Source organism: Stegostoma tigrinum, chromosome 1 (genome assembly GCF_030684315.1).
Source record: "Stegostoma tigrinum isolate sSteTig4 chromosome 1, sSteTig4.hap1, whole genome shotgun sequence".
Classification (NCBI taxonomy): domain Eukaryota; kingdom Metazoa; phylum Chordata; class Chondrichthyes; order Orectolobiformes; family Stegostomatidae; genus Stegostoma; species Stegostoma tigrinum.
In genome coordinates this window covers 78,890,953-78,917,728 of record NC_081354.1, presented here as the reverse complement: position 1 = coordinate 78,917,728, position 26,776 = coordinate 78,890,953, and the positions used below count along the sequence as shown (strand labels likewise).

Below are 26,776 nucleotides of genomic sequence, written 5' to 3'. Positions count from 1 at the left end.
AACTTTAAAGACACTATACATTAACTGTCTACTTAGCTGCTTGCCATTACTCCAATTGGCTGACTCATTTTCTCTCTCTCAGTGGTTTGGTCAGCGAGGCCAAATGTAGGCATTGGGACCATGAACATGGATGACCAGCCAGATAAGCCCTTTATGCCTGCAGCTTGGTGATGGTATCAGCATCTGACAGTTCTGAATTTTCAACTGGCCAGCAGCACTCTGAGGTGAGGAATGGCCCTAAAGATGTTGAGTCCTTTGTCATCAACTTGAGTATCCAACATATATTACAATCGGGCCGAGGGGTGGGCTAGGACGGACCTGCCAGGTTCGTCACTGTCTGTCTGGTCAATGTGTCCACTGCCATAATCATTAAAATCCATTCCTAGTACATCCACTTGAACAGCATTCATGTATTACTGACTACACCTGGATCTACAGTCCATCAGTTATTGGACAATGGTTCAACAGATATGAAACAGCAAACTGCAACAAGAAAATACAAAAACTAGAGGAGTAAATTATTTAAAATCCTCAGTGAAGCAGTTATCAACATGTTTTACTTGCTTCATAACTTTATCAAAAAACTGACATAAATATCCAAATTAGACTGATTCCATGTCAATAGCAAAACAATAACTATGCCAACGACGATTACAAAGGCATAAAACAATTCAAGAAAAAAAAGTAAGATTCCTTTCAGGATTTATGGATTGATACAAAACTATTTCACTGATAGTAGCCCAGCCATTTTTAAAACTGTACTGAGCAAATTTCTTACAGCTCCCTAATTTGTATCAACAAGGAGAAAACTTTGAACTACCCTCAAAGTCATGTATTATTGCCTTGTGAATTGTGTGCACCCAAAGACAATGCTACAAACTATTTGTGAAAATTTTACATTTTTATTACAAATAATAAAGAAAATGCAAAATGTATCAATTTTCTAGTAAAATTCACGAGTATTTAAACTACTGATACTCAAGTAATACTGTACACCATCTATTATTATAAATTCCATGGATTGATTAAAAACATATGAGTTAATCAAATTATACTGTGCAATTTTAATAAGTAAATTAACACAATGCTGTTAACTTTATTCATGTTTACATAATGTAAAAGTATTAAACAACAACAAAATTTACAAGGAAGTTACCAGAGTGAAATTTGAATAAAATCTGTAAATTCTGCCACCTTATTTCTCTCTAAATCCTGACCCAAAGTTGTGGCTGCACTTCTGAAAATTGTTATTTTTTTTGCAAATTTATAACGAGTTACAGAGAAGCTGTTGTTAGATCTTGCAGGATCTGTTACTCAGGAGAAACATTAAAGTATTACACCTACATGTTGAAACACATCAAACAACATGTAAAATACAAAATTTAAAACTTTAAAGATACTATACATTAACTCTGTCCACTTAACTACTTGCTATCACTCCAACAGGCTGACTCATTTTCTTTCTCTCGGCGGTTTCCTTACCCAGCCACACATTGCAGCTCACCACTTCCCAACTTAAACACTTCTATTTGCTCATTCCTTATCTCAATGCTAACTGAATAGTAGTGGTGAAAAGGAAGAAGCAAGCAAGGAAGCTGTGAGATAGGGTCTTGGGGAGTGAAACAGAGCGGGAGAATTCGAGTGGGGAAGCAATGAGATGACCAGGCAGTAAAACGGAAAGTACTTCAAGGAGAGAAGAGGCTCCCCAAAATAATCACGTCACAGGATTCACCAACAGGTCACCATCACGGGTATACATCCAACGAGGATGCCAACAGTGATGGGGCACAACAACCTAAAAACAGAAACTGCAACCTAAATCAGAAGAGCAGGTCCAAGAAGGAAATAACTTTAAAATTAAACCACATTAATCAGGGTGACCTAGTGTAGAATGACTATATCTTACTTTAAAATTGGTATAATCAGATGTACCAAAACATTCAGATGGCCCTAGAAAATATACATCTTTAATAATAATTCTTCCTTCTTGGCAGATCTTTGTCTCTTACTTTACCAAAGGAACAGCAGAGTTTGTAGTCAACCTATTGCTAAATCAAAAGATCAATACGATTTTACACCATTTTTGCAATAAGAACAGTTAAAACCAAAGGTAAAACAAGAATGAACAAGTCACATATAATAAATAATACTTGCTCATTTTGATCTTGTGTACTAGTTTATATTCCAAAATCAACTGAATCATGAAGCACGACAAATTCAACTAATCTAGTATTACACATCTGATTTCTTTTGCCCTCTCAATACTTCTGTAATTTCTTGAAGAGCGGCAACGTCATTCCAGTCCCGTGTGGCTTCCATCAAATGGCGTTGTCCATGAGCAATCCATTCTTCTTGATCACAAAACATCCGTCCACAAAACCAACAGTGAAACTTAAACTGCAAATGCTCATCCTGGGCATTTTGAACTACCTGATAATTATTTTTATGGATCTTCTTTAATTTTATTTTCAACATATGTCTTTCCTTCACTGGACTAACTGTTTTACAGTTATGCCATTTGTCAAGTAAAATACCTCTGTTTTCAAATTCCTGCCTTTGCCTATCCTTTAAATTAAGAGAAATAACAGTTCTTTCAGATAAAACCACCTTGAGTACATTTCCTCTATACTTGCCTATTGTTTGCATTACGTTAGCTACCTCTTGAACATCTACATCTGGATGATTTAATACAACTACAGGCTGATTGCGACGGGGGCATTTTACCAACTGACTTTTATGAAATGGTTTCAGCCTTAGTTTGCGGGCAGTCTTTAATATCTCACATTGATTGGTGGTAACAGGAACAAAGGTGTACGGTCTTTTTATCTTTTTTAAGAGGATTTCATCCTGATTATGATCAGGAATTTTTTTTCTCGTATTCCTGTGCTTCAAAGGTTCATCTGCACTGGTCTTCAAGGATCGAGAATTCTGGCGAGCAGCTGTCTTAACTGACATAGTGTTAAACGTGTTTGGTCTAACTGAAACACGAGATTGATCACAGTTACTGTTCACCTGCCATTTTATCTTAGAACAGCAATTATTTACTGAATCAAGTTCAGCATAAACTGGGGACTTCTTTGTCAGTGCTGATGCCTGCAGTTCTGATTTTTCTGCTGTGCTACATGAAACAGTTGTGGGACACAATACTCCAAGGTTTTGTGATGGGTTGACAGAATGACAACTTATTGTAGAAGCTTTCTGTTTGAAATTATCAGCAGCACTCAGTACTCTAAGCACGATGTCACTTGAAACAATCTTGTAAGTTGTTTCATGTTTATAATAGTTCGGGTCTTTTACTATGGTTTGAGAAGGTGGTGTGTTTTCAGGACTAACTTGGCTCATTGAGGAATTGAGCAAAACTGCAGAAAGATGGGATGAAGCCATTTCTGATTTGGATTGCAGTTCTGGAAGAACAGCGTTTTGCACACCTTGTCCCAAACTATCACCTTCTGAATTGTTTGCACGAGAAGAGTTTGGTACAACTTTGACAATTTCAGCAGCATTCTGAAGATGAACCAAACTTACAGCCTGTTCAGTTTGGCTAGGTACATCTTCTGCTACTTTATGATAGCATGTACTTTGTTGGCTACAAGGGGGTAAAACAGAATGAGTTTTGTTAGGAGGTTTTAACTGAACTTTGGAACGATTGCTTTGGTTGTCTAAAACAAAGGTTGACAGTGAAACACTCTGTAGTGTTGCTGCAGATGGAAGTACTACCTTTTCTGGGAGCACCATAGTTTTACCGACTTTGGAAGGTATTTGTTTTAGATTCTCAACAGCATCAGTACAGTTAACATTCTTAGGATCTGTACCTGTCCTTAAAGGAAACAAAGAAGTTTTGCTTTGCAAATTATACTGGTGGCAAACTTTCAAAGAGGATGCACTAGTTGTAGGCATGTCTTCTTGTACTTTTGTAAAAGAATGAGAAACATTTCGATTAAAGGAAGATCCCTTTGAACTGATGTTTGGTTTGCAAATCTCTGCAAGTGCCACTGGTGATTGATTAACAGTTGAAACTTGTTTACAAGTATTTGACGTTATTCCAGTGGAAGCAAATATAGTGTCACTGAAGTTATGGGAAATTGAAGGCTCATCAACTCCATCTATACTTGAGCATAAAGTATTTTCAAATAACTTACTTTGAAGGGATATATCTTTCAAGGACAAATTTGGAAAATGATTATGTTTTGGGGATGAAAAGGGTTTGGTTTGGCAGCTTTGTGTTGAACCAGTTAATGTATTTCCTGTAGTACTAGGCACATCCCTTGAATTTCTCTGTACAAAACTATCCACTAGTGCGCTATACTCCACTGCCGTACTAGTGCTTGTGGAAGTCAAGCTAGGTTGATTTAAATAAAATTCATTAGAATATAGGTTACGTGAATTCTGGAAAGCATGGACATCATCAACAAACTGTTCAAACTGATTTGCAGAAGAACAATCCATATTCTCAACAGGTGACATTGGTGGTAGAGAAGGAGTCAATGGTGGTAATAAAGAAAGATGATCAGCCATGTTAATACAACTGAATAATTGAAATGAATTTCCATTTATCACTGCTGATGGACTTGATACTGTACAGAAGTTTCTGTCATTAGATGCTTGCAGACACACTGAATTCCTGTGGCCTGAGGGTTCACATATATGTCTTTTTTCAAACTGGAGAGTGAGGCTTTTACTATTTGCTTGAATCTGAGGACATGGGTTAGTTTTCAGAATCTCTTGTGCAGTAGTGAATGAAGTAGAATTGATGCACTGATCATTATCCCATTGAATACTCTCTGGAACATCATTCAAACCACAACTAAGAGAAAACACTGAAGAAATTACAGGCCACTGTTCACCATCAGGAGGATTATCAGCAGACCCAGCAGTATCTAGATTATGCCAGTTATTCAAATCATTGAAGTCTGAATTAATTGCAAAGCCTTGTAATGTATCGTCCTCGGTTAATTCACTCTTATCATGCAATGGTGATTGCATTTCACTTACAAATGTCACACTTTTCATTGTTACATTGTTAAGTGAATCAGTAGTAGCTCCTGATGCACTTACGCCAACAGGCATTTCTTGTAAAATCTGGTCATTTATGTTTGGATGCAAAATTGCACTCTCACATACTGGCATAATTTTATTATCATTTGTATTTATTTTTATCGACTTCAATGCATTTGATTGAAGAGGCAAGTCTGGGTTTGTTCTACTATTTTCATACTTTTCCAACATACAATATGAACTGTTACCACAATGTACATCATTGCGATCTTGACCAGATGAAGTTCTTTGGTTCTGTATCACAGTAGAGCACATACAATGACTTTCAAAAGTACTTTTACAAACTTCAGGATTACTGAGGTCCTTAGCAACACTATCACTACACTGGCACTTCAAACAGTCTGCGTGAAACACACTTGCAGGTACAATTTTGGTTGGTTTTACAGATGAAGAACATTTAGGTGTAATCAGATGATCAATGGATTTGGAAGCCACTGTTGTGTGATTGCTGGACAAGGTGGGGGATAGTTGACATGGTAAAATCTTACTAACGTCAAGTGACTTGCAACCCTCCATCACATTGTGCTCTGTGTTGGCTTTAGTAGCATCATTTGGCAAAGATTCAATTGCTTTGATAGCAGTTTTGCAATTGGAATCTCTCAAAACTTGAGAATCACACAAATGTATACCTTTTTTAGCCAACACTGGCACAGCCACAGGCAGCTGCAAAAATGATGTCTCGAAATTTGGACCAGCAGAGATAACATCTTCAATGCTATGCATATTTTCATTCTTGAATCGCGGAACATAAAAATGATCTTGTAAAACACATTCCTGCTCATTACTGGCAGCAACCTTACAAGATGAAAAAGAATGTGTACTCTTTTGCATTTCCTTAGATTCAGGAAACATTAACAACTTCTTGTCAATTTGATTCAGTAACTCTTGCGTATTTGCATTAAGACTTTTCGAAGTGGTTTTGTGGTTTAAAGCCTCTTGCTGAAGATAATGCATCATTTCATCTAAAACATCTGTGGTTGCAAGAGGATCTCGTTGAAAACTATAGGTCAAGTCAGCTTCTGTTGGTTCACTGCCTTGTAATTGTTCTACAGCTACATCCTTACCCTGGTTTGGACTATCTTTGCTTTTAATCTGCAAAATGGAAGAAGTACTAGTAGTTGGCTTTTCACTAAATGAAGATTGAGGATTTGAAAAGAGCAGTTTAGTATTCATTTCAATATTGTCATCAGCTTCAACTTCATTGAAAGAATCTACAAAGGGTAACTCACTGTAATCCACAATTTCGGTCAGTAGTGTTGTAGAATTATTTGACACACTGTTCTTTTGTGGCTGTGCCATTTCTGAATTCACATGCTGTATTTCTTGTACTGGAAATGTAGACATTCCTGTTACACCAGCTACCGAAACTTGTGGTATTAGTTTGAATACTAACTGTTGTTTCCCATTAACAGTTTTTATTTCTATTAGTTGAGCCAAGCAGTTAGAGGGAATAACCATCTGTGCTGGAGCAATCAATGTTAATGGTGTACCGGGCTGAAGGGCATGCTTAGACGGAGCAAGTACCTGTAGCTGATTCTTTCTCGCATCAGTGGGAGGACAATTCAAGTGTTTAATATTTTGTACAAAGAATTTATCCACACTTTTATTTTCATTGACACTATTTACATTTGGATATTGGTGTTCTTCCACAGACTCACCTTGCATTTGATAAGTGCTACAAGGATTAGAAATTAAAGCTACTGAATTTACCATCTTATCATGTGTTCTAACATTAGTAGAATTCTCATTTTGTGCAGTTATTGTTGGTTTCACTTTGGATATGGTCTTAGCTTTGGAGGAAGTCTTTTTTTTACAGCCTTTCCTCATTGGGAGAACCAGTGCAGTCCCACCATTTTTTATGATGTCCCTGTGGACTCCCTTTGTGTGTTTCACAACATAATCTTTTCGGACTGCACCATAATCACAATATCTACATTTAAAGGGAAATGTTCCAGTATGTTGCACAGAGTGGCGCTGGAATTCTCCCCTGGTGTAACAGACACGATCACAACGTCCACATTTATATTGAATTTCTTCATGTCTCAGTATATGTTTCTGAAAGAGAAGTGGATCTTTTGTTGAAAATCTGCACTTATTACAATACAAGGTATCTGGCTTTAAATGCCTGGTTTTATGCAGTTCCATTTCTCTAATCAAGGCAAGACCTTCTTTGTTGGCACCAAGTTCGGTGTTTAATGCTTGGTCCATTGTGTGTGAAAATGCATGCACATTCATTTGTTCCACATCATCCACAGTGAAACCACATCTGCTACAAACAAAAATAGGTTTGTCTTCTGGATGATTTTGTTGGCAGTGTTCCTGAAGTTCTGTAAAGCCAAACTGCTGGATATCTTTACATTTAACACAGACTACCAACATTTCATTTATCTCTTTTCCACATTCTCCTACGTGATCACAGATTTCTATTTTCTCTTTATTTGTTCTCATATTTTCTTTTGATTGCTGTTTCTTAGAGCTGAAGTAGCTCTTGATAGCCATGGTCTTCCTTGCGGTCTGTTTTCTTCCAAAACTACATTTTACTGAAACGTCTGTGGTACTGTGAACAAAACTCCTCTTTCCGATAAGGTTTTCTAGTTTTGGCAACAGCACTCGTAACCATTTAAGCTGCATTTTTAAATTTCTTAAATTTCAGCATCGTGCATTAGTTATTCATTGGTTCTTATTCTTTTACAATGTGCAGAAAACTGATCTACAGAAGCCAAATGGAAGTTGCTCCAGTAAAGAAAAAGGTTGTTTTATAAGAAGTTACACCATCTCCAATTTTTTAAAAAGTCAACTGCTGTGATTCAGAGAAGGGTCTTCAGAGAATAAGTTGTATTTGATCAACTACTTTGTACCAAGTCCCAAATTTCAACACAGCAAAGGCAGTCCGTCTTAGACAGAAACTGGACTCTTCCGTCTAGAACAAAAAAAAGCAATTTAGCGCATGATAAAATATCATACAATAAAAATAGCTGTACACCAGAATCTCAATACATAAAAAAAGTGATTTACCACAAAATAATAATGATTTGCAAGTTAAAAAGCTGTTCAGGAAAATACAACACTTGAAAATACCAATAAGTGAAGCCACTAGAACACCAATTTTTTTTTATTTTAAATCCATCTTTGAATCCAAATGCTGACATTTAAATTTGAAGTTGGTTTCTCACTTCTCTCAATTCTAGTAATCAGTAATATAATTCAGGTAATGTGATTCTTAAATTCAAACAGAAATTTCCACGTTATCCTTTCTTTGAACAAAAAAAAATTAAACTTCAATACATGAACTTGGAAAGGTTGACTTTGATATGCAAAAAGACTGAAAACATTTCAATTCATTCAGGAGAATTGGGTATCACTTGTTGGCCAGCATTTACTGTCCATCCCTAGTTGCCCTTGGGAAGGTGGCAGAGAGCTTTTTTTTGCACTGCTGAAGTCGATATCTGAAGGGTGAGAATGCCAAGATTTTGACACAGGAGCAATGAAGGAATAGTGATATATTTCCAAGTCAGATGGTGAGTGGCTTGGAGGGGAACTTGAAGGTGTTGGTATTCCCATATATCTGCTGCCCTTGTCCTTCTGGATGGAAGTGGTTTTAGATTTGGAAGGTGCTGTCTGAGGATCTTTGGTGAATTTCTGCTGGGAATTTTGTAGATTGTACACACTGCTGCTACAGTGTGTTGGTGGTGGAGTGAGTGAATGCTTGTGGCTGTAGTGCCAATCAAGCGGGCTGCTTTGTCCTAAATGGTGTCAAGCTTGTTGGGGCAGCTGTCACCCAAGTAAGTGAAGAGTATTCCATCACATTCCTGGCTTGTGCCTTGTGGATGCTGGACAGGATATGAAAATTCAGGAGGTGAGTTACATGTCACAGAATTCCTAGCTTCTGGCCTGCTCCTGTACCCACAGTGTTTATGTGGCTTTAAGGAGACAGGATGTGAATTCCTCAACTGCCATGTTCTCAGCTTCTGACCCGATCTTATAGCCACTGCATTTATATGGAAAGTCCAGTCGACTTTCTAGTCTATGGTAACCACCACCACCCCAACCCCTCCCCCAAAGGATATTGATAGTGGTGGATTCAGTGATGGTTACACCATTGAATGTCAAAGGGCGATGGTTAGATCGTAACTTATTGGAGATGGTCATCGCCTGGCATTTGTATGGCACAAATGTTACATGCCATTTGTAAACCCAAATCTGGATATTGCTCAGATCTTGTTGTATTTCAATATGGTCTGGTTCAGTATGAAGAGTCACAAATGGTGCTGAATACTGTGCGATCATTGGGGAACATCCGCACTTCTGACTTTATGTTGGAGGAAAGGTTATTGATGAAGTGACTTAAGATGATTGGACTTAGGACACTACCTTGAGAAACTCCTGCAATGAAGCTCTGGGGCTGTGATGGTCAACTCCAATAACCACAACTACCTTGCCAGATAAGACTAATATTGGTGGAGCAGTTGCCCTTAATACCCATTGATTTCAGCACTGTAAAGGTTCCTTGATGACATAATCGGTGAAACGCAGACTTGCTATCAAGGGCAATCACTCTCAGCTCACCACACGTATTCAGCACTTTTTCCACATTTGAATTAAAGCTGTTTTGAGATCAGGGGCTGACAGGCACTGGCAGTATCCGAACTCGGTGTCATTAAGCATGTTATTGCTGAGCAGGTGCTGCCTGGATGGCAAAATTACATCTTCTATCACTTATCTAATGATCTGCAGTTGACTGTCAGGCCAGTAGGTGACTGGGGCAGATTCGTCCTGCCTCTGCCATACAGGATATAGCTCGGCAATTTTCCACATTGTCGGTTGATGCCAGTGTTGTAACTGTACTGGAATAGCATGGCTCTGAGTGTGGCAAGTCTGAAGCACCTTCAGCACCATACCCAGAATGGTGTCACGGCCTATAGCCTTTGAGATATCCTATGCCTCTAACCCTTTCTTGATACAACGTGGAGGGAATCGAATTGGATGAAGACTGGTATACGGGATGCTGAAGACCACTGGCGGAGGCCAAAACAAATCATCACTTTGCACTCCTGACTGGAGATTGCTGCAAATGCAGCAGCCTGATCTGTTGCACTGATATGTTTGGCTCTTCGATCCTTGATAGTTGGGATATTTGTGGTACCTCTTCCTCTATTGAGTTGTTTAATTATCCACTACCATACACAACAGGATCTGGCAGTTGGATCTCATCTGTTGGTTGTGGTATCACTTAGCTCTGTCTATCACCTGCTGCTTATGCTTCTAATGGCTTCACCAGAATGACACCTCAATTTTAGGTATGCTAGGTGCTGCTCTGGGCATACCCCTCTGCGTTTTCCACTGAACTAGAGCTTATCCCTTAGCTTAATGGGAATGGTTGAATGAGAGACATGCCAGGCCATGACACTGCAGATAATGCTCGTATAATTCTCATCATGTTGTCGGTTCACAGCGCCTCACGGATGCCCAGTCTTGAGTTGCTAGATCTGTTAGAAATCGGTCCCATTTAGTACTTTCCCATTTAGGTAGAAGTGCCATACAATGCAATGAAGGATATTCTTAATGTGAAGGCAGGGCTTCATCTCCAAGAGGTATGTACAGTGGTCACTCTTACCAATACTGTCATGGACAGATAAACCTGCAGCATTTTTTGTTCTTGTTGGTTACCTTACCACCTGGCACAGATCCAGTTTAGCAGCTACATCCTTTAGGATCCAACCAGTTCAATAAGTTATGCTGCTGTTGTCCACCATAAGGAGTGGCTCATCGAAGTCCCCCACCAAGAGTACACATTGCACCCTGCAACCACAGTGCTTCCTCCAAGTGTTATTAAACATGGAGAAATTGATGCCCGATCGATACAACTGAGTAGATGGCAAAGCTATTTCAGACGGCAGTTCAGAGTCAACCACATCACTGTGAACAAACCATGTGAAGATGGCAGATTCCCCCACCTTCCCCCCACAAAAGGATACTCATGAGCCAGACAGGGTTTTCCTACAATCAACAATGGTTTCATGGTATTCAGTGGATTCTTCAGTCCAATTTTTTTAAAATTGAACTCAAATTCCACCATCTGCCATGGCAGGATTCAAACCCAGTCCTAAGAATATTGGCTGAGTTTCGACATTAATTGTCTAGTGATACCACTCTCAGAGTGGTATGATTGTACGCAAAAACAGTTGGTGAGAATTTACAGAAATGACAAGGATATGGACACCCTGCAATAACAAATAGAATTGTTTTTCATATTTGTGAATTAATTTCGTTACTTTCAGAATGGGCACGTGATTGCAAATTTCTGTTCTTGTCATTAGCATTTGGTCAATGGTCCTCCCATTGAATGCAGAGAATGTGCCGAAGGCATTGTTAGAAAAATATCCTGTACTCATGTGTCACTAACACACAATCCAGGCATTACTGCGATACAGGACTGCGGTGAAAACTACTATTCTGTACACTTCTGTCACAGTTAAACTGGTACAGCTGATGATCCACTAGTGGAGCCCTTTGGCAAAAGCCGCCCCTTGAGAAGGATGGACAACACATTTCACGTTCTCCCCTTCAACATGTGTGGGAGATAGTATGTTTGCTTGATCAGGTTGGGGGGGGGGGGGGGAATAGACGCATCTTGCTTTATCAATATTCAAAGAGAGGTTGAGTCTCCTGAATGCAGAATTGAAGAAATCCAGAGTGGCTTGCAAATCTAGTGCAATAATATTGATCTGATCTACATAGACTGTCCAGCCAACTGGGCCAACCAGTCGTCAAAGGATCTTAGTTGCTGTAGCTGGGACTATGCCCACTGATGGTTACAATCTAACTAAGATCCTTCCAGCTCCTACCCCATGGCACTGTAGTTTATGGAAGGACACACAAGTTACACTTAACCTGTTTGGTTATCAGATGATCACACCTTACTTGACCTTCAAGTCCACTCAGTGGGACTTTGCTGATTAGAGGGCAGGCAAATAAGGAGTGGGTTGTGGCAGGAGAGAAAGGGTAAGGATGAGCAGAGGAATGCGAATCCATTGTGGGGGAGAGGGTTTTGAAGGTGTGAGGGCAGTCCGTGGGAAGAGGGGTATGCAGTTGTGTGGGGGAAGGGGGAAGAGAATTATGAGGGTGACAGGGCAGTTGGCAGGAAAGAGGAATATAGGATTATGAGAGGGCAGTTGAGGGGGAGTGGGGTATGAGGGCGATTGGGGGTGTGAGGGTGGTGGGGGGAAGAGAGGGGGACAGGGCTGTGAGAGCAGTTGGGAACGTGAGGGCGGCTGGACGGAGAGGGGTACGGGGACGCGAGGGCGGTTGCTGGAAGAGGGGTACGGCAGTGTGACGGCGGTTGGAGGGAGACAGGTACGGGGGCGTGAGGGCGGTTGGAGGGAGACGGGTACGGGGGTGTGAGGGCGGTTGGGGCGTGAGGACGGTTGGGGTGTGACGGCGGTTGGAAGGAGAGGGGGAAGAAGCTGACCCCGTGACCCCTCCCGGCACCAACCGTCCACTCCCGCGTTAACAACCGTTTCGAAGAAGGAACCGACAGCGGCACGGGCTCGGAGCTCAGGGGGAAGAAATCGCGCATTCGTCATTTTCCTGAAATATTGTATCAGGGCGAGATCACCGACAACAACAGCGGCCGATGGCCCCGTATATCTTTTTCAAAAAAAGAGATACTCCTTCAAATATAACGAGTCCTGGATCCTCGGATCCAAAACCAGCAGTGGCCTGAAAGAAGAGAAAAGAAACTTACAACAGGCTCAAGACCGAGGAAAAGGGAAACTCCCTTCCTTCCATTGTCAAATTCCCTCAATGATGACTGCCAACGAAGAGTACCCACCCCACGACATCCCACTGTACTATTTAGCCGCAGCACCAGCTGAACCGACGGCGGCTCACTGGCAACTATGTATCCCGCTGCCGGCCGCTGCGATTGGCTACGGGCCCGAGTATAGAAATCTACTGCGAGCGGTAGCGCGCTGAGGGCCAGCGTGTCGTGTTCATGTGGAAGCATAACAGCCAGGAGAACAAGGCTAGTGCTTGCAGCTTTGCAATTTTTCATGTATTTAGATCTCTTTACAAAGCAATGTTAATCCAGTTTAAAACAAACTGCTCACAAATCTAATCTGAACACACCTCTTCCAAATCATCAAGCTCTGATTTGAGTTCCATTAGAAAAGTTAACGTTTGCCTCTTCGTTTTCGACAATCCTAATTCCAAAAATGTGCAATCGCTAAGGCCTTTCCTTTCGCCAAATGCCCCGAAACCACCTAAAAGACGCAATCTGCTGCTTCACCCCCGTGCGCGTCATTTTAAACTAAGAGAATGCGAAACGCCGCGGTGAGCGAGTTTTGCTCTTTCCGCACGATCCGTTTCGACCTACCAATGTTTTCACAAGAAAATTTTTTGCATCTTTAATAGAAAACTCGACGATAAAACGACATCGCCTCCTAAGTTGCTACTTGGCCTGCTGTGTTCATCCAGCTCTACACTTTGTTATCGCCTTTTTATGCTGATAGTTGACTAACTTGAAATGTTTTCCTATTAAAATGAATAAGTGCAATCGGTCTTCGCATATGGCTAAATGTCTTCCTATTCTGAGACTCGACGTCTTCAAATCATACTCCAGCCAGATGAGAGCTGGACGTAAATAAATCGGTTGCTGAGTCGCCGAAGAAAACTTTCTTTTGGGATTTCCACAGACTTGAAGTAATATCGATTGGACTCAAAACGTAGGGAAAAGCAGACCTTCAGTAACTGGCAAAATGGGTCATTGTCATTATTCTGGTCAGTTTAATACACCAAGAGCTGTACTTTTTTTTAAAACAAAAGCCCGACAACCCTGAATTAATAGGTATCGAAAGGTTGTGTGTTCCAATTCAAAGATGATCCTAATGTAGAAGACCTTGAGCTTTTTTTCAAGACTTGAACCTAAATACGAGCCTGGCAATGTTTGGAAAACAAGGAACACAGTGTGAAGATAGGGTTTTACAATATTTCCGATGATTGTTTAGTCAATTGATTGTTTTCATTTATGAAACCTCATTGAATTCCGTTATGTTGCTTATCATGATCAGAGTCAGTTCATGAAGAGTCTAGTGACGTAATTAATTATTTTCTTGTTCATCCCTCACCAGTCTTCTAGAGTAATTCAGGAAGGGATCACTGGACCCGAAACGTCAACTCTGCTTTCTCTTCCCATGCTGTTAGACCTGCTGAGTTTTTCCAGCAATTTAAGTTTTGTTTCCGATTTCCAACATACGCCGTTTTTGTGTATGTTTTTTTTCTCCAGTTCGATAAGCTGAATTTCTTCAAAGTTACCAGAGGCGGACTTCTTTATTTTCGTCCTAACAAGCTCCATTTCTTTTGGATTAACTGGAATGTTGCAACATTGCTTAACGTGTGGGTGCTGTCTGAAGTGAAATCAAAAGTATTTCCATTTACGATGTATTCTACATGAGTAAAATTAATGAATTTTAAATAGCTGTGGTGGGCGGGACTCTTTTTAAGACGTTTGTGAAATGCACCATTCTGACGCAGTAATCGCGTCAACATTTCAATTTAAAGGATGAATTTATATGGTCAGGATTACTGTTCAGAGCATAAACAACCATAATGATTATTTAACCCAAACAGCTTAATTCCATAGTATAGTTCTGACAATTTAAAACTAAAAGCTTCTGATTTACCCTTTGCATCTCAAGATAGTTTGAATTAATTAAAACGTTTCTTTGAAAGATACAATAGTGTTCTCAAGCCAACAATCTTCAGCTGCTTCCGGTGTTTGCTGATAATAGCAGAATATTCAGCATTATTCATTATTTCTCAGATACTGAAGCAGTGTGTGTCCATACCCAACAAGATATGGACAACCTCCACAGTTATGCTAGGAAGTGACAAATAATATTCATTTAACATCAGTGTCAGGAAATTCCTCTTTCCACCAAGACAGAATCTAACCAACTCCCTTTGACATTCAATGACAGCACCACTATTGAATCCCTCAGTTTCAATATCCTGAACGTTACAATTAACCAGGAACTGAACTGGACCAGCTTTATACTGTGGCTACAAGTGAATCTTGGTGACTAGGAATACAATGATGAGTAACACCACATGTCTCAGACATCCACAGGCACAAGTCAAATGTGTCATAGGGTACTCACCACTTGCCTGGATGGGTGCAGCTCCTAACAATGCTTGATGAGTTTGTCATCATCCATTACAAAGTCTGCTTATCTGGCACCAGCTCCAACTTTCAGCAATCACTTCCTCCTCCACAACTAGTGCAGCAGAATGTACCATCTACAAGATACATTGCAGAAATGCACCAAGTATCTTTGGACAGCAACTTCCAAAGTCACAATGACTACTAATTGAGAAGACACAGGCAGTCCAAAGCATGGGAAAATCACTAACTAAGTTTGTCTCAAAGTCAGACACCATCATGACTTGGATCTATTCTGCTGTTCCTTCACTTTTATTGTGTCAGAATTCTGGAACTGTTTTCCTAACAGCACTGTTGGTGTCCTTATCCCTCAAGGACTGCAGCTATTTAAGAAGACAGCTTACCATTATCTGTTTTGGGTAACTAGAAACGGGTAATAGATGCTTCCTTGTCAGCAATGCTCATAACCCATAAACCAATTAGAAAAACAAGTTTTGCAAATTGCATCATATTAGAAAGAAAATTCAAAGATTAAATCAATCAAGGAAATATTTAAAATTTAATATTATAACATTTAATTTGTTTTTGCTGTATTTTTATTATTGTTTTGATTATTGTGAAGTGGATTTCTTTGAACTCAAAATAATATTGACTTCTTTCGCAATTACAATGCAAAAATAATCTATAAACTTTGAGGATGATAGCGTAAAGCTTTGGAAGAACATTGAAAAGTTGTGGAGTGGCCTTACAGAGTGTACATTAAAGATGACAGGATAGGTTAACGGATCAGTTAATAAGCATTCAATCTCCTCGAATTTATTAATAGGAATACAGAGACATGAACAAGGAGATTGATCTTCTATAAAATACTAGTTCAACCTCAAATTGGATGATAATCTGTCTTGCACTAACAAGTGACAAGTAATATTCACACCATACAAGTTCCACCCAATCATCTCCAACAAAAGAAAATGTAATCATTTCCCAATGAAATTCAATAACATTACCTGCACTGAATCCCCTAATATCAATATCCTGAGAAAAATCTGTTCTGACTGGTGAGAAAAGTCAAGAAAGAGAAGGCACAGAACAGAAATTGAGCTGCTGGAAAATGAGGCCAGAGAACTGGACCTCAGAGCATGCCACCTAGACCCATCCCCCTATAACCCACCTAATCTACACCTCCCTGAACACTACGGGAAATTTAGCATGCCCAATCCACCTATCCTGCACATCCTCCGACGGTGGGAGGAAACCAGAGCACCCGGAGGAAACCCACACAGACTCAGGGCGAATGTGCAAACTCCACACAGACAGTCGCCTGAGGCTGGAATCGAACCCGGGTCCCTGGCGCTGTGAGGCAACAGTGCTAGCCACCATGCCGCCTGTACAAGATGTAATAATGAGGAACCAAGATATAGCACAGAAACTGAATTCATACTTTGCATCAGTCCTCACAGTGAAAGACTTCTGCAGCATACCAGGACGTCAAGACAGTCAGGGCAGAAGTTATTATACTGGCCGTCACTGAGGAGAAAGTGCTGGGGAAGCTGAGAATTCTGGAGGTGGATAAATCACCCTGACCAGATGGATAGCAGACCAGATTATGAAGGACAGAGCTGAGGAGATTGTGGAGTCATTGCTGGTGATCATTCAGGAATCATTGTAATCAGGGATGGTCTCAGAGGACTGGAAAATGGCTCATGTAACATCCTGCTTAAGAGTGGGAGGTAAAAGATAGGAAACTGTAGGCTATTTCACCTGATATCGATAAGTAGTAAGATTTTGGAGTCCATTTTTCAGGATGAGATTATGGAGCACTTGGAACAGTATGGCAAAATAAGACTGATTCAGTATGGCTTTGTCAAGGGCAAGTCATGCCTGACAAATCTGATGGAATTCTTTGAGAAGGTAATGGCAAATTAGACAAAGGAGAATGAGTGAACATGATCAGTTTGGATTTCCAAAAGCTGTTTGACAAGGAGCCACACAAGAGGCTGCCAAATAAGATAAGAGCCCATGGTGTTAGAAGCAAGGTACTGGCATGGATAGAGAATTGGCTGACTGGAAAAAGCAGAGAGTGGGGATACCGGGATCTTTTTCAGGACGGCAACTGGTGACTGGTGGAAATCCACAAGAGTCAGTGTTGGGACCTCACGTGTTCGTGATACAAATTAATGATTTGAATGAAGGAACTGAGGGCATTGTTGCTAACTTTACTGATGACACAAAGAACAGCTGGAACAACAGGTAGTGTTGGGGAAGCAGGGAGGCTGCAGAAGGAATTGGACGCACTAGTAGACTGGACAAAGAAATGGCAGAGGGAATATAATGTGGGCAAGCGTGAGGTCATGCACATTGGTAAGAAGAAGAGGCGTAGATTATTTTTCTAAACAGGAAAATGCTTCAGAAATATGAAGCATAAAGGGACTTCGAAGTGTTAGTTCAGGATTCCCTTAAGGTTAACATGCAGGGTCAGCTGGCAGTTGGGAAGGCAAATACAATGTTAGTGTTCATTTCAAAAGGGCTGAATACAATAGCAGAGATATACACCTAAAGCTATATAAGGCTCTGATTAAATTATAGTTGGAATATTGTGGGTCATTTTGTACCCTGTAACTAAGGAAGAATGTGTTGGTATTGAAGGAAGTCCAGATGAGGTTTCCAGGAATGATCCTGGGAATGAAGCGGTTGAGGACTCTAGGTCTGTACTTGATGGAGTTTCGAAGATGAGGAGGGAATCTCATTGAAATTTACAGAATACTGAGAGGCCTGGATAAAGTGAACCTGGGGAAAAAGTTTCCACTAGTGGGACAGACTAGACCCAAAGACACAGCTTCAGAGTGAATGAACAATCCTTTGGAACTGATACTATCACAACTTTTTTCAGCCAGATGTTGCTCAATCTTTGGAAACCAAAGATTGTGGAGGCCAAGTCATTGAGTGTACTTAAGACAGAGACAGGTTCTCGATTAGTATGGGAATCAGGGGTTACAGTGAGAAGACAGGAGAACGAGAACATATCAGCTATGATCAAATGTTAGAGTGACCCGATGGGCTGAATGGCCTAATTTCGCTTCTATATCTTATGGTCTAAAGAAGGCAATGGAGACAGCAGCAGAAACATTTTCATGCAGCAAGTTGTTTCAATTCAGAAAGCACAGCTTCACAGGCAGTGGATGCAGGTTTATTTGAGGCATTTGAGATAGAATTGGATGATTATTTAAAAAACAAGAATGTGCAGTGTTACAGGGAGACGATGGGGAAACAACTCTGCATTGTCTATTCAAAGATCCAGTGTAGATAAAATGCGACAAATGGCAGTGTAACACTTCTGTGATTCATTTACTTGGTAATACATTGCTTTATCAGGTCTTGTTACGATGTTATGGTAAAAGTGTAATTCAAATTGTAAGTGAACTGTCCCTTCACTTACTATTCACATGCAAAGGTCAACATAATCGATCTACCCACATTGTTATGCAATACGTTCAAAACTATTATATTTAAATGTATTGGACATATCAGTATATGGAAACAGAACTGATTAAACATACACAAAATACTTCCAATTGCTCCCAAACTTGATTCTTCAACCTTTCTCGTTGAAGAATTTAGTGCAGAAAAGATTCTGAGGCTGCAGTATTGCAAAGGTGATGTCAACAAGCATACTGTATAAGTGGTTGCTGTGAGAGACACGTTTTTAAGCACACAATCAGGGAACGTTAAGGTGTCTTGAGCTGCAGATTATTAGAGGATCATTCATGAAAAAGTTTGGTAAAATTATTCAAAAAAACTTGGCAAACAGATAAAATAAAATTTAAATGATTTCTTTACATACACAGTTGTTGTTTTACAGTTGTCTCTCTGGTGCTACTTATGGAAAATAATTGAAAGCTTTTGTTCATTTTTGCATATCTGTTCCTGAATCATCACTTAACAAGGTGGTACTTTACAGTTTGCACTTTGTCTCTCTAAGACTGATCTGTTTCAAGTGAGTCTTTCTTGCTAAAAATGTTCATATCCTGTAAATCTGTTTTCTTTTAGTTTTGAATCCTCGACATATCTTCACCACTAGCTATACATTACTATTGTGCTCTCTTCCTGGAAATCAGTAATTGTCAGACACTTTTTGGTTTCTTAAAACAAAACTTCAGAATTCCACGTTTATGGAAACTGATAATTTCATTTACTACTTGTTAATTGTCAACTTTTTTGCTGGGGGGAGAGGGTGGTGAGTTCATTTAACTTTGTTCTTTAAATTCATTCAATAGATTTAAATTTCCCATTGTAGCTCCACAGCAAGGCCAGGGCTAAAGCAGAGAGAGAAAGAAGATGTGAGTTTTTCAAATAAGCTGTACATTTCTGGTCATTGGACCCGAAATGTTAACTCTGATTTTTTTTTGTCAGATGCTGCCTAACCGTCTGAGCTTTTCCAGCAATTTCTGTTTTTGAAGCTATACATTCAAGGTCAGGCAACTTTATTTCTGGCATTCTTTCATGCATACCAAAATATTTTGGTAAGGAAATAGCTTGATTCATTGCAAATTAGATACCGAAGCATTAGTTGTTTCATAGATCACAAGACGTAGGAGCAAAACTAAGACATTCAGCCCATTGAGTCTTCTCTGCCATTCAGTGAGATCATGACTGAAATGATATCCTTCAAATTCTTTTGTCAACAACCCTTGAGTCCCTTACTGATTAAAAATTGATCTGTCATGGCCTTGAGTATACTGGACTGCCATCCATGATAAAGAATTCCGCAGATTCAGTGAAAGAAGAAATTCCTCCTTATCTCTGTCATAAATTCTAAAATTATGCCCTCGAGTCTTCAATTCTAAGACAAGGGGAAATAAGCTTTCTCACACCTATGTGGTTGAGTATTTTAAGAATTTTGTCGATTTAAATAAGATCACCTCTCATTCTTCAAAGTTCCAGTGAGTACAGATCCAATCTACTCAACCTCCCTTCATAAGACAGTCCCTCCACACATATTATGAGCCTAGTGAACCTCCTCTGGACTGTCTCCAACCCCATTATATCTTCCTTAAATAAGGAACCCCAAACTGATCACAGTATTGTGGCTGTGGTCTGGCTAGGGCTTTGTATAATTTTAGCAGAACCTCCCTATTTATATTCTATTCCTTTGAAATGAAGGTAAACATTCTATTTGCTTTCCCTATTACCTGCTGAACTGGGATGCTAGTTTTTTTTTGTTTTATGGCTGGAGTTTCCTGCAGAATTTCTCCATTACTTCTATAACGTCTTTTCAGTATATTCTGATTACTCACTGTGCCATTAATGAGATTTTATCAAATTCATATTTTTTAATGGAACACACTTAAAATAAATAGTTTGGGAAAGACTGGGTTTACACCAACCAATAACTGAGGAAATTTCATCTTTCATCGCAACATCCTGACATACATGAGCAAAAAAAAACAGAAGTTATCATTCTTTATGCAATTTGAAGGAGGCAGGACAAGCACTAAATTGATTCTTCTAGAAATTACTGAGGACTGAAGTTTTGTTTTAGGTGTTAACTAAATTATACATAGTCAATATAGTGACCATGAAAAACCTGAATGAGATATGAAAATTCACTCATCTGCATTTATGCTATATCTCTGGTTTTGTGTTGTTCATCAAGATTAATGTTTCTGAACAGGTTTCTGGATTAAATCAGTGTAATGCTCCTTTCAGCTTTAGTTCTGATTACAGATGTTAAATCTGGAATGAAATTGATGTTGTTGGTAGAATAAATTGGACAAGTCATGAAAATTTGCCAGAGATTATTTTATATTAAGGTTCTAATTTTTATAAAGCCATATAAGAAATGAATTCTAAAGATGCAGATTTTTTTTAAGCATTGATGACCTATCATGTGGAAGTAAATATTTGAAAGACTTATACTGGAAAGGAGTTGAGAAAATAATAGTGTGGTCAGGAATGATTTCCTGATCTGTTTAAATCCAGTAAAGTGTAACAATTTTCAGTTAAATTAATAAGTTTAGACCCTTCTTTAATCAGTTGTTCTGACAAAAGGCATACCATCTTTTCAGGGTATATGTGATAAAAATGTATCATCCATGAGCATGAAGTTAGCTACAAGGCCTAAACAGACCTCAAAGCCTGAGTTAACCCAAGTATGTATAAAATGTTATTTTAGATAGTAGCATAATGTAGCTCCTTTGCTTGAAAAGGAAACGTTCTGATATGAAATAACTTACTGTTCTCTATACTGTAAAGCTACAATTTATGGTGGGGAAAAAAATGTCTAAATTAAATATAAAATGTTAATAAATTTGGAGAAATAGATATTCCCAAACAAAATAAAGAATAAAATCTCATTGTGTCTTTTGTCTCTGCAGTAACCACAGAAGGGCACAAATGTCAACTTTGCTAGTAGTACCGCATCAAAAATTTAGTTTTGAAATGGAGGAAAATATTTATCAGTCATAGAAGTTTGAAAATAATTTCGTAGTATTGATTGGGCATTGACTTATCAATAAAAATATCATGCTATAAAAGAATAACTAAGCTATATTTGTTTTTGATTACTGACCAAAGGATGTGTTGCTATTCACACTAAAGTAGCAATTCACACTAAAGTAGCATTTTACAAGAATTTGTATTCCTTCTTGTAACACAGAAACTTTCTATACTGCTGGTGAAAGTTTATGGTTTACTGATGTCTGCTGCACCCTCCTCATAGCAAAATTAAATCAGCAGCAGGCAGCTATTTGCAAGCCTCTGTCTGTTACTAATTCAATCAAAATTCAAATAATTATCTTTTGAATAGGATGATTGCTGCCTGCTGATATCAACCTTAATTTTCCTATGTATTCTAACAAGTAGAGTGAGCAGTCCAAGTGTCTTCATTGGTTGCTCTGCTTACCATGGGGCCAGACAAAATTTAAATCCACTAAAATGCATGTCTCAAGCTTCTTCAACTGACAGATCACAGGGTGCTGATTTAGGATTTATCATCAATGCAATAAAAACACAACTGCAGTCATTTTCAAATCAAAGCACAGATAGGACATAATGAATTTGAGAGTCAGATTAATATAATTGGTCATACCTCTCTGACCCAAATCATGGAAAAATGTAAAATCTAATCTCTCTTGAGTTAGCAACAGTATGACTGCATACCAATGTCAGAATTCTTCTGTATAATAGTGAAATTACTTTTATAGTTATCTGGACAGATGCAAGAGCAGTTTGGGTTTAAACTAGTTGCTGTTACTAAATGCAATAGCAGATTCATATTTGGCCAGGTTATCTTCAACATAGCATAACAAATCAGGACAGATCATTTGCTAATTTTGAAATGTAAAGCGATGATAATTATATTAAGATTTGGAGGGACCCCCAATAGAATTGTATTGAGGGAGTTATAGCATTGCTGGATGAGTGTCGGTGAGTGTCAAACTTTGATATTCCCATTGCTTAATCAATAGTGGTACATTGAAGAAAGTGCACCTTTCATGAAAGAAGCAATTAAAAATTACTGTAGAAGTAGTAAAAGACATCACTATGCGTGATAACACCATATGTAGAGACAAACCTGCAGATAAACATAACTTTTGTTTTCAAAGTATTTGTAAAACATTCATTATGCTTTTACACCGTTTATATTATGTTTCTAAAAATGTTCTGGCCATGATGTTTGTTTCAATGGAGATAAAATAATTGTACTGAAATGCAATATTTCAGATTGTTAGCACTGGAATTCAATTAATGTTTCTTTTACAGCAGATGACAGGTCCAATTGTAGTCTCTGGCTCGCACTGAAAATTAGAATTTGTTCAAGAAATTTGAGAGTTATGTTTTTCTGAACCATATTTTAGACAATACTTTTTTTCTTGGAGGGAATAGAAAAATAGTAAAGTAGAGTTTTCTCTTGTCATCCTGGGAAGTTAGCAGGGAAATAACTTTACATAAGATATAGTGAGTGTTTCTCTCCAGAACAACATAGCTAAATTTTTGATGATCAATTTAAATGGTTCGGCTTATATTGCCTAGTAATCTCTAATATGCAGATCCAGCAGTCAAAGCTCAACTTAATCATCAAAAATGTACACAAGCATGCTGAATCCTAGACCAATAATATTACAGATGCAAAGTGAGAATCAAAACAACAAACAAGACATTACAATTTGAACTCTCTACAAAAATATAGGCTGTTTAAGGTTACAAGTTATATAGCCACCTTTTTCCCCAAAAAGCCTAATTTTCTTTCCCAATCATAATTTTAAACTTTTTTTGCATGAATTGTGTTCTTTTTGACACCTGCAAACACAAGATGAATAATAACCTGTTATAATGCAAGACCTGGCATTCTGTTTGCTGAATTTCTTCCAATGATTTCATCCATTACCAAAACTGAATTCTATCACCCATGAAACCCTCCTTGTTTTCTTTCAATTCTACCAACTCTACCAAGACCCTAGTCCAGGCACTTATCAAAGTGAGGCCCTATCTCTCCAAGAATGTAATAATCTATGCCACTGCCAACTTCCTCATCGACATATCCTCATGTCTATTTTTCACATGTTCCACTGACCTTTCCATGTACCAATAGACTGTTTTAAGGTCACTGACCTGATTTCCAAATAATGATTTTTTTCTATGCTAGCAAAACAACATCTGTTTCTTTTTTACTCTTCCTGCCAATTTGGACAATTTCAAATTTTCCCACATTATATTTCGTCTGCCACATCTTTGTGCACGCATTTAAACTATGTGCATCTTCTTGTAGCCTCCTTATGTCCTTTTCACAACTTATTTTCCTAATTATTTGTGTATTATCAGCAAATTTGACAGTCACATCTTCTGTCCCTTCATCCAGATCATTTATATAAATTGTAAACAGTTGAGTTCCCAATACCAATACTTGTAGCATATCCCTTGTTACATCTTACCAAGCTAAAAAAATGCATTTCTGCATACTCTCCACTTCTTGTTAGCTAGCTAATTTTCTATCTTAAGCAATCCCCTACAATGTGAACTTTAACTTTCTTCAAGAACCTATGATGTGACACCCTATCAAATGCATCCTGGAAATCTACGCACAGTTCTGCTTTATCCACAGGTGATGTAGCTAAAAGGTAACAAAGTCCTTCATGGTGAAACGTGACTTATCTTTCACAAAGTTATGTTGATTCTATCCTCAATTACCTTGAACTAATCTAAGTGACCTGCTGTAATTTAATTAATAACAACTTTTAATATTTTCCTATGACATGTTAAACTAAGTGTCCTGTAGTTTCCTACTTTCTATCTCTCTCATTTTGAATAATGGAGTTACACTTCTCTTTTAATGCTCAATCTAATGGAACCATCCCTGCATCAAATGATTTTTGGAGAATTGAATTCAATGCATCAACTATCTCAGGAGTGATTTATTTTAAAACTCTAGAATGAGGTCCATCAGGACCCATATACTTGACAATTTACTCTAATACCTCTCTGGTGATTGTGATTTTCTTGACATCCTCCTTCCCTTTGATTTTCTAATTTATTACTGCTTCTTTAACTGTCTCTAGTGAAGGCTATCATAATACTTGGTGATGTTTCATGTTTAATTTTTGCTCCTTTACTATATAGAAAGTGTCCCTCTGTATACCTTGTGGAACATCCAAGATAAATTAGTATACAGCAAATAATGAGCATATAACATATAATAATTTTTAAAAATCATTATTCTGTTCTTCACAGAAAAAGTGTATACTTTTTGAATTTACGGATGTGAGTTTGCTCGCTGAGCTGGAAGGTTAGTTTTCATACGTTTCGTCACCAGTCTAGCTAACATCATCAGTGAGCCTCCGACGAAGCGCTGGTGTGATGTCCCGCTTTCTATTTATCTGTTTAGGTTTCATTGGGTTGGTGATGTCATTTCCTGTCATTCACCAACCCAAGTAAAGAAGATAGGTGGAGAGGGTGTAGGTGGGGAGGTAGGGAGGGGACCCACCTACACCCTCTCCACCTATCTTCTTTACTCTCCATCTTCGGTCCGCCTCCCCCTCTCTCCCTATTTATTCCAGTTCCCTCCCCCCATCCCCCTCTCTGATGAAGGGTCCAGGCCCGAAACGTCAGCTTTTGTGCTCCTGAGATGCTGCTTGGCCTGCTGTGTTCATCCAGCCTCACATTTTATTATCTTGGAATCTCCAGCATTTGCAGTTCCCATTATCTCCAACCAGGAGATTCCTGGTTTGTGCTGGAACCTGAGGATCCGATTGGCTGGCACACGACTGTCTGGAAAAACAAGTAGATTTCTACTGCTGAGGCTTAGTGTGTGTGTGTGAAAGAGAGAGAGAAGGCGCCAACGCAACTTCAGGCAGAAATCAACAACCCTTCACCAAACGCAAGCTTTGCTGTTGCTATCTGAACTGAAACAAGCCGAAGTGTCCGGGCTGCACGTACAAAGCGGCGGCTACTCTCAGCCCAAGCAGGCTGGCCAGACCCACACAAACTACTCACTCCGTTCAGCAGACAGGCAGCAAAGCACATCGCTTCACTCTCCCTTCAGTTCATTGAGGAGCCAGACCAGTCCACCTCTCGCGCCATTTTAACTCGCGTCTGCCCTGGATCAGCAGCGAGAAGGGCTGATTCTGTCTCCTGTCTGGTGGCGGCGTCATATACAGCTGACACTGGGTCATCAGTTCACCCCCCATCAGCAAAGAGGGTGTCCACAACGCGACAGAATCAACTGTAATCTGGGAACACGGAGATGCAGCCTGAAAAAGATGCATGTTCACTGGAATTCATCACTGTGAGGAATGTAACAACTAGTTGCACTATTTGATTGGCGCAAGGATACCATACTGCATATTTTGCGTGACACAAGAGTTGTCATGTTTGTGTGGGAAGATGTGTCCGTAGTAATCATCACCTATATAAATATAAGCACGCAGCGCAGCTATGTCAGTAATTAGCATGTACAAAATGCATTTGTGTGTGTACTGTAGAAGTCAACTCCCGGTTCCAGTCTAATGGAACTCATTCCTCTAGTTCAGATAGCCGCTGCCAGGAGCAAAGAGTTTCTGGATTAAGTCTGCTACTTTGATGTGAGCTGATTTCTGATTATTTTAATTTCCTATACATGTTGTCATATTTAAGATTATGAAATCAGTAGAATTTGAGTAAATTTCCGTTTCACTAAAGTACTAGAAAGCAACTTCTTAATATTAACAAAGTATCTTGACGTTATATTGAATAATAGCTTGATCTCATGGACTATCTAATATTAACAAGTATGTACTTCCGATCGTGTTATTATTAAACATTCTCTTTTTTTGTATTTTTACACCAATGGAGAAATAAAAGTTCTGCGTTCCATGTTAAATAGATTTCAGATTGGCAACCCATTATTCCACTAGATGCAGAATTTGAAATTTAGAAAAGCAGAACCCAGGCAAAATAATAGACATCAACGTTTTGAGGTTTAATTTTCTATATTGTGCCTTAACTTCCATGATTTCAGACAAATTAATTAATGCAAGATACACCACTTTCATTCATTCAGTCATTGATAAGGTGTGTTCTGAAGCACAA

The 26,776-nt window shown here is 39.0% G+C and overlaps 1 protein-coding gene across 3 annotated transcripts; it reads right to left on the bottom strand.

Moving 5' to 3' along the window:
* Positions 1-1,000: 1,000 nt before the first annotated feature.
* Positions 1,001-26,014, bottom strand: LOC125454408 (zinc finger protein 518A-like). 3 transcript variants are annotated; one of them, XM_048535142.1, is made up of 2 exons: positions 25,703-26,014; positions 1,001-7,975 (listed from the first exon to the last, which is right to left on the bottom strand). In XM_048535142.1, exon 2 carries the CDS (start codon positions 7,684-7,686, stop codon positions 2,233-2,235), a length of 5,454 nt encoding a protein of 1,817 aa, XP_048391099.1. In that variant the 5' UTR covers positions 7,687-7,975; positions 25,703-26,014; the 3' UTR covers positions 1,001-2,232. The 3 variants fall into 3 exon arrangements, with proteins under 3 accessions (XP_048391099.1, XP_048391107.1, XP_048391089.1); XM_048535150.2 differs by lacking the exon at positions 25,703-26,014 and adding an exon at positions 13,183-13,345; XM_048535132.1 differs by lacking the exon at positions 25,703-26,014 and adding an exon at positions 12,800-12,921.
* Positions 26,015-26,776: the final 762 nt, after the last annotated feature.

What these genes read in the sequence shown, in the direction of transcription:
- LOC125454408 (XM_048535142.1), bottom strand. Translation starts at nt 7,686, where the DNA reads ATGCAGCTTAAATGGTTACGAGTGCTGTTGCCAAAACTAGAAAACCTT.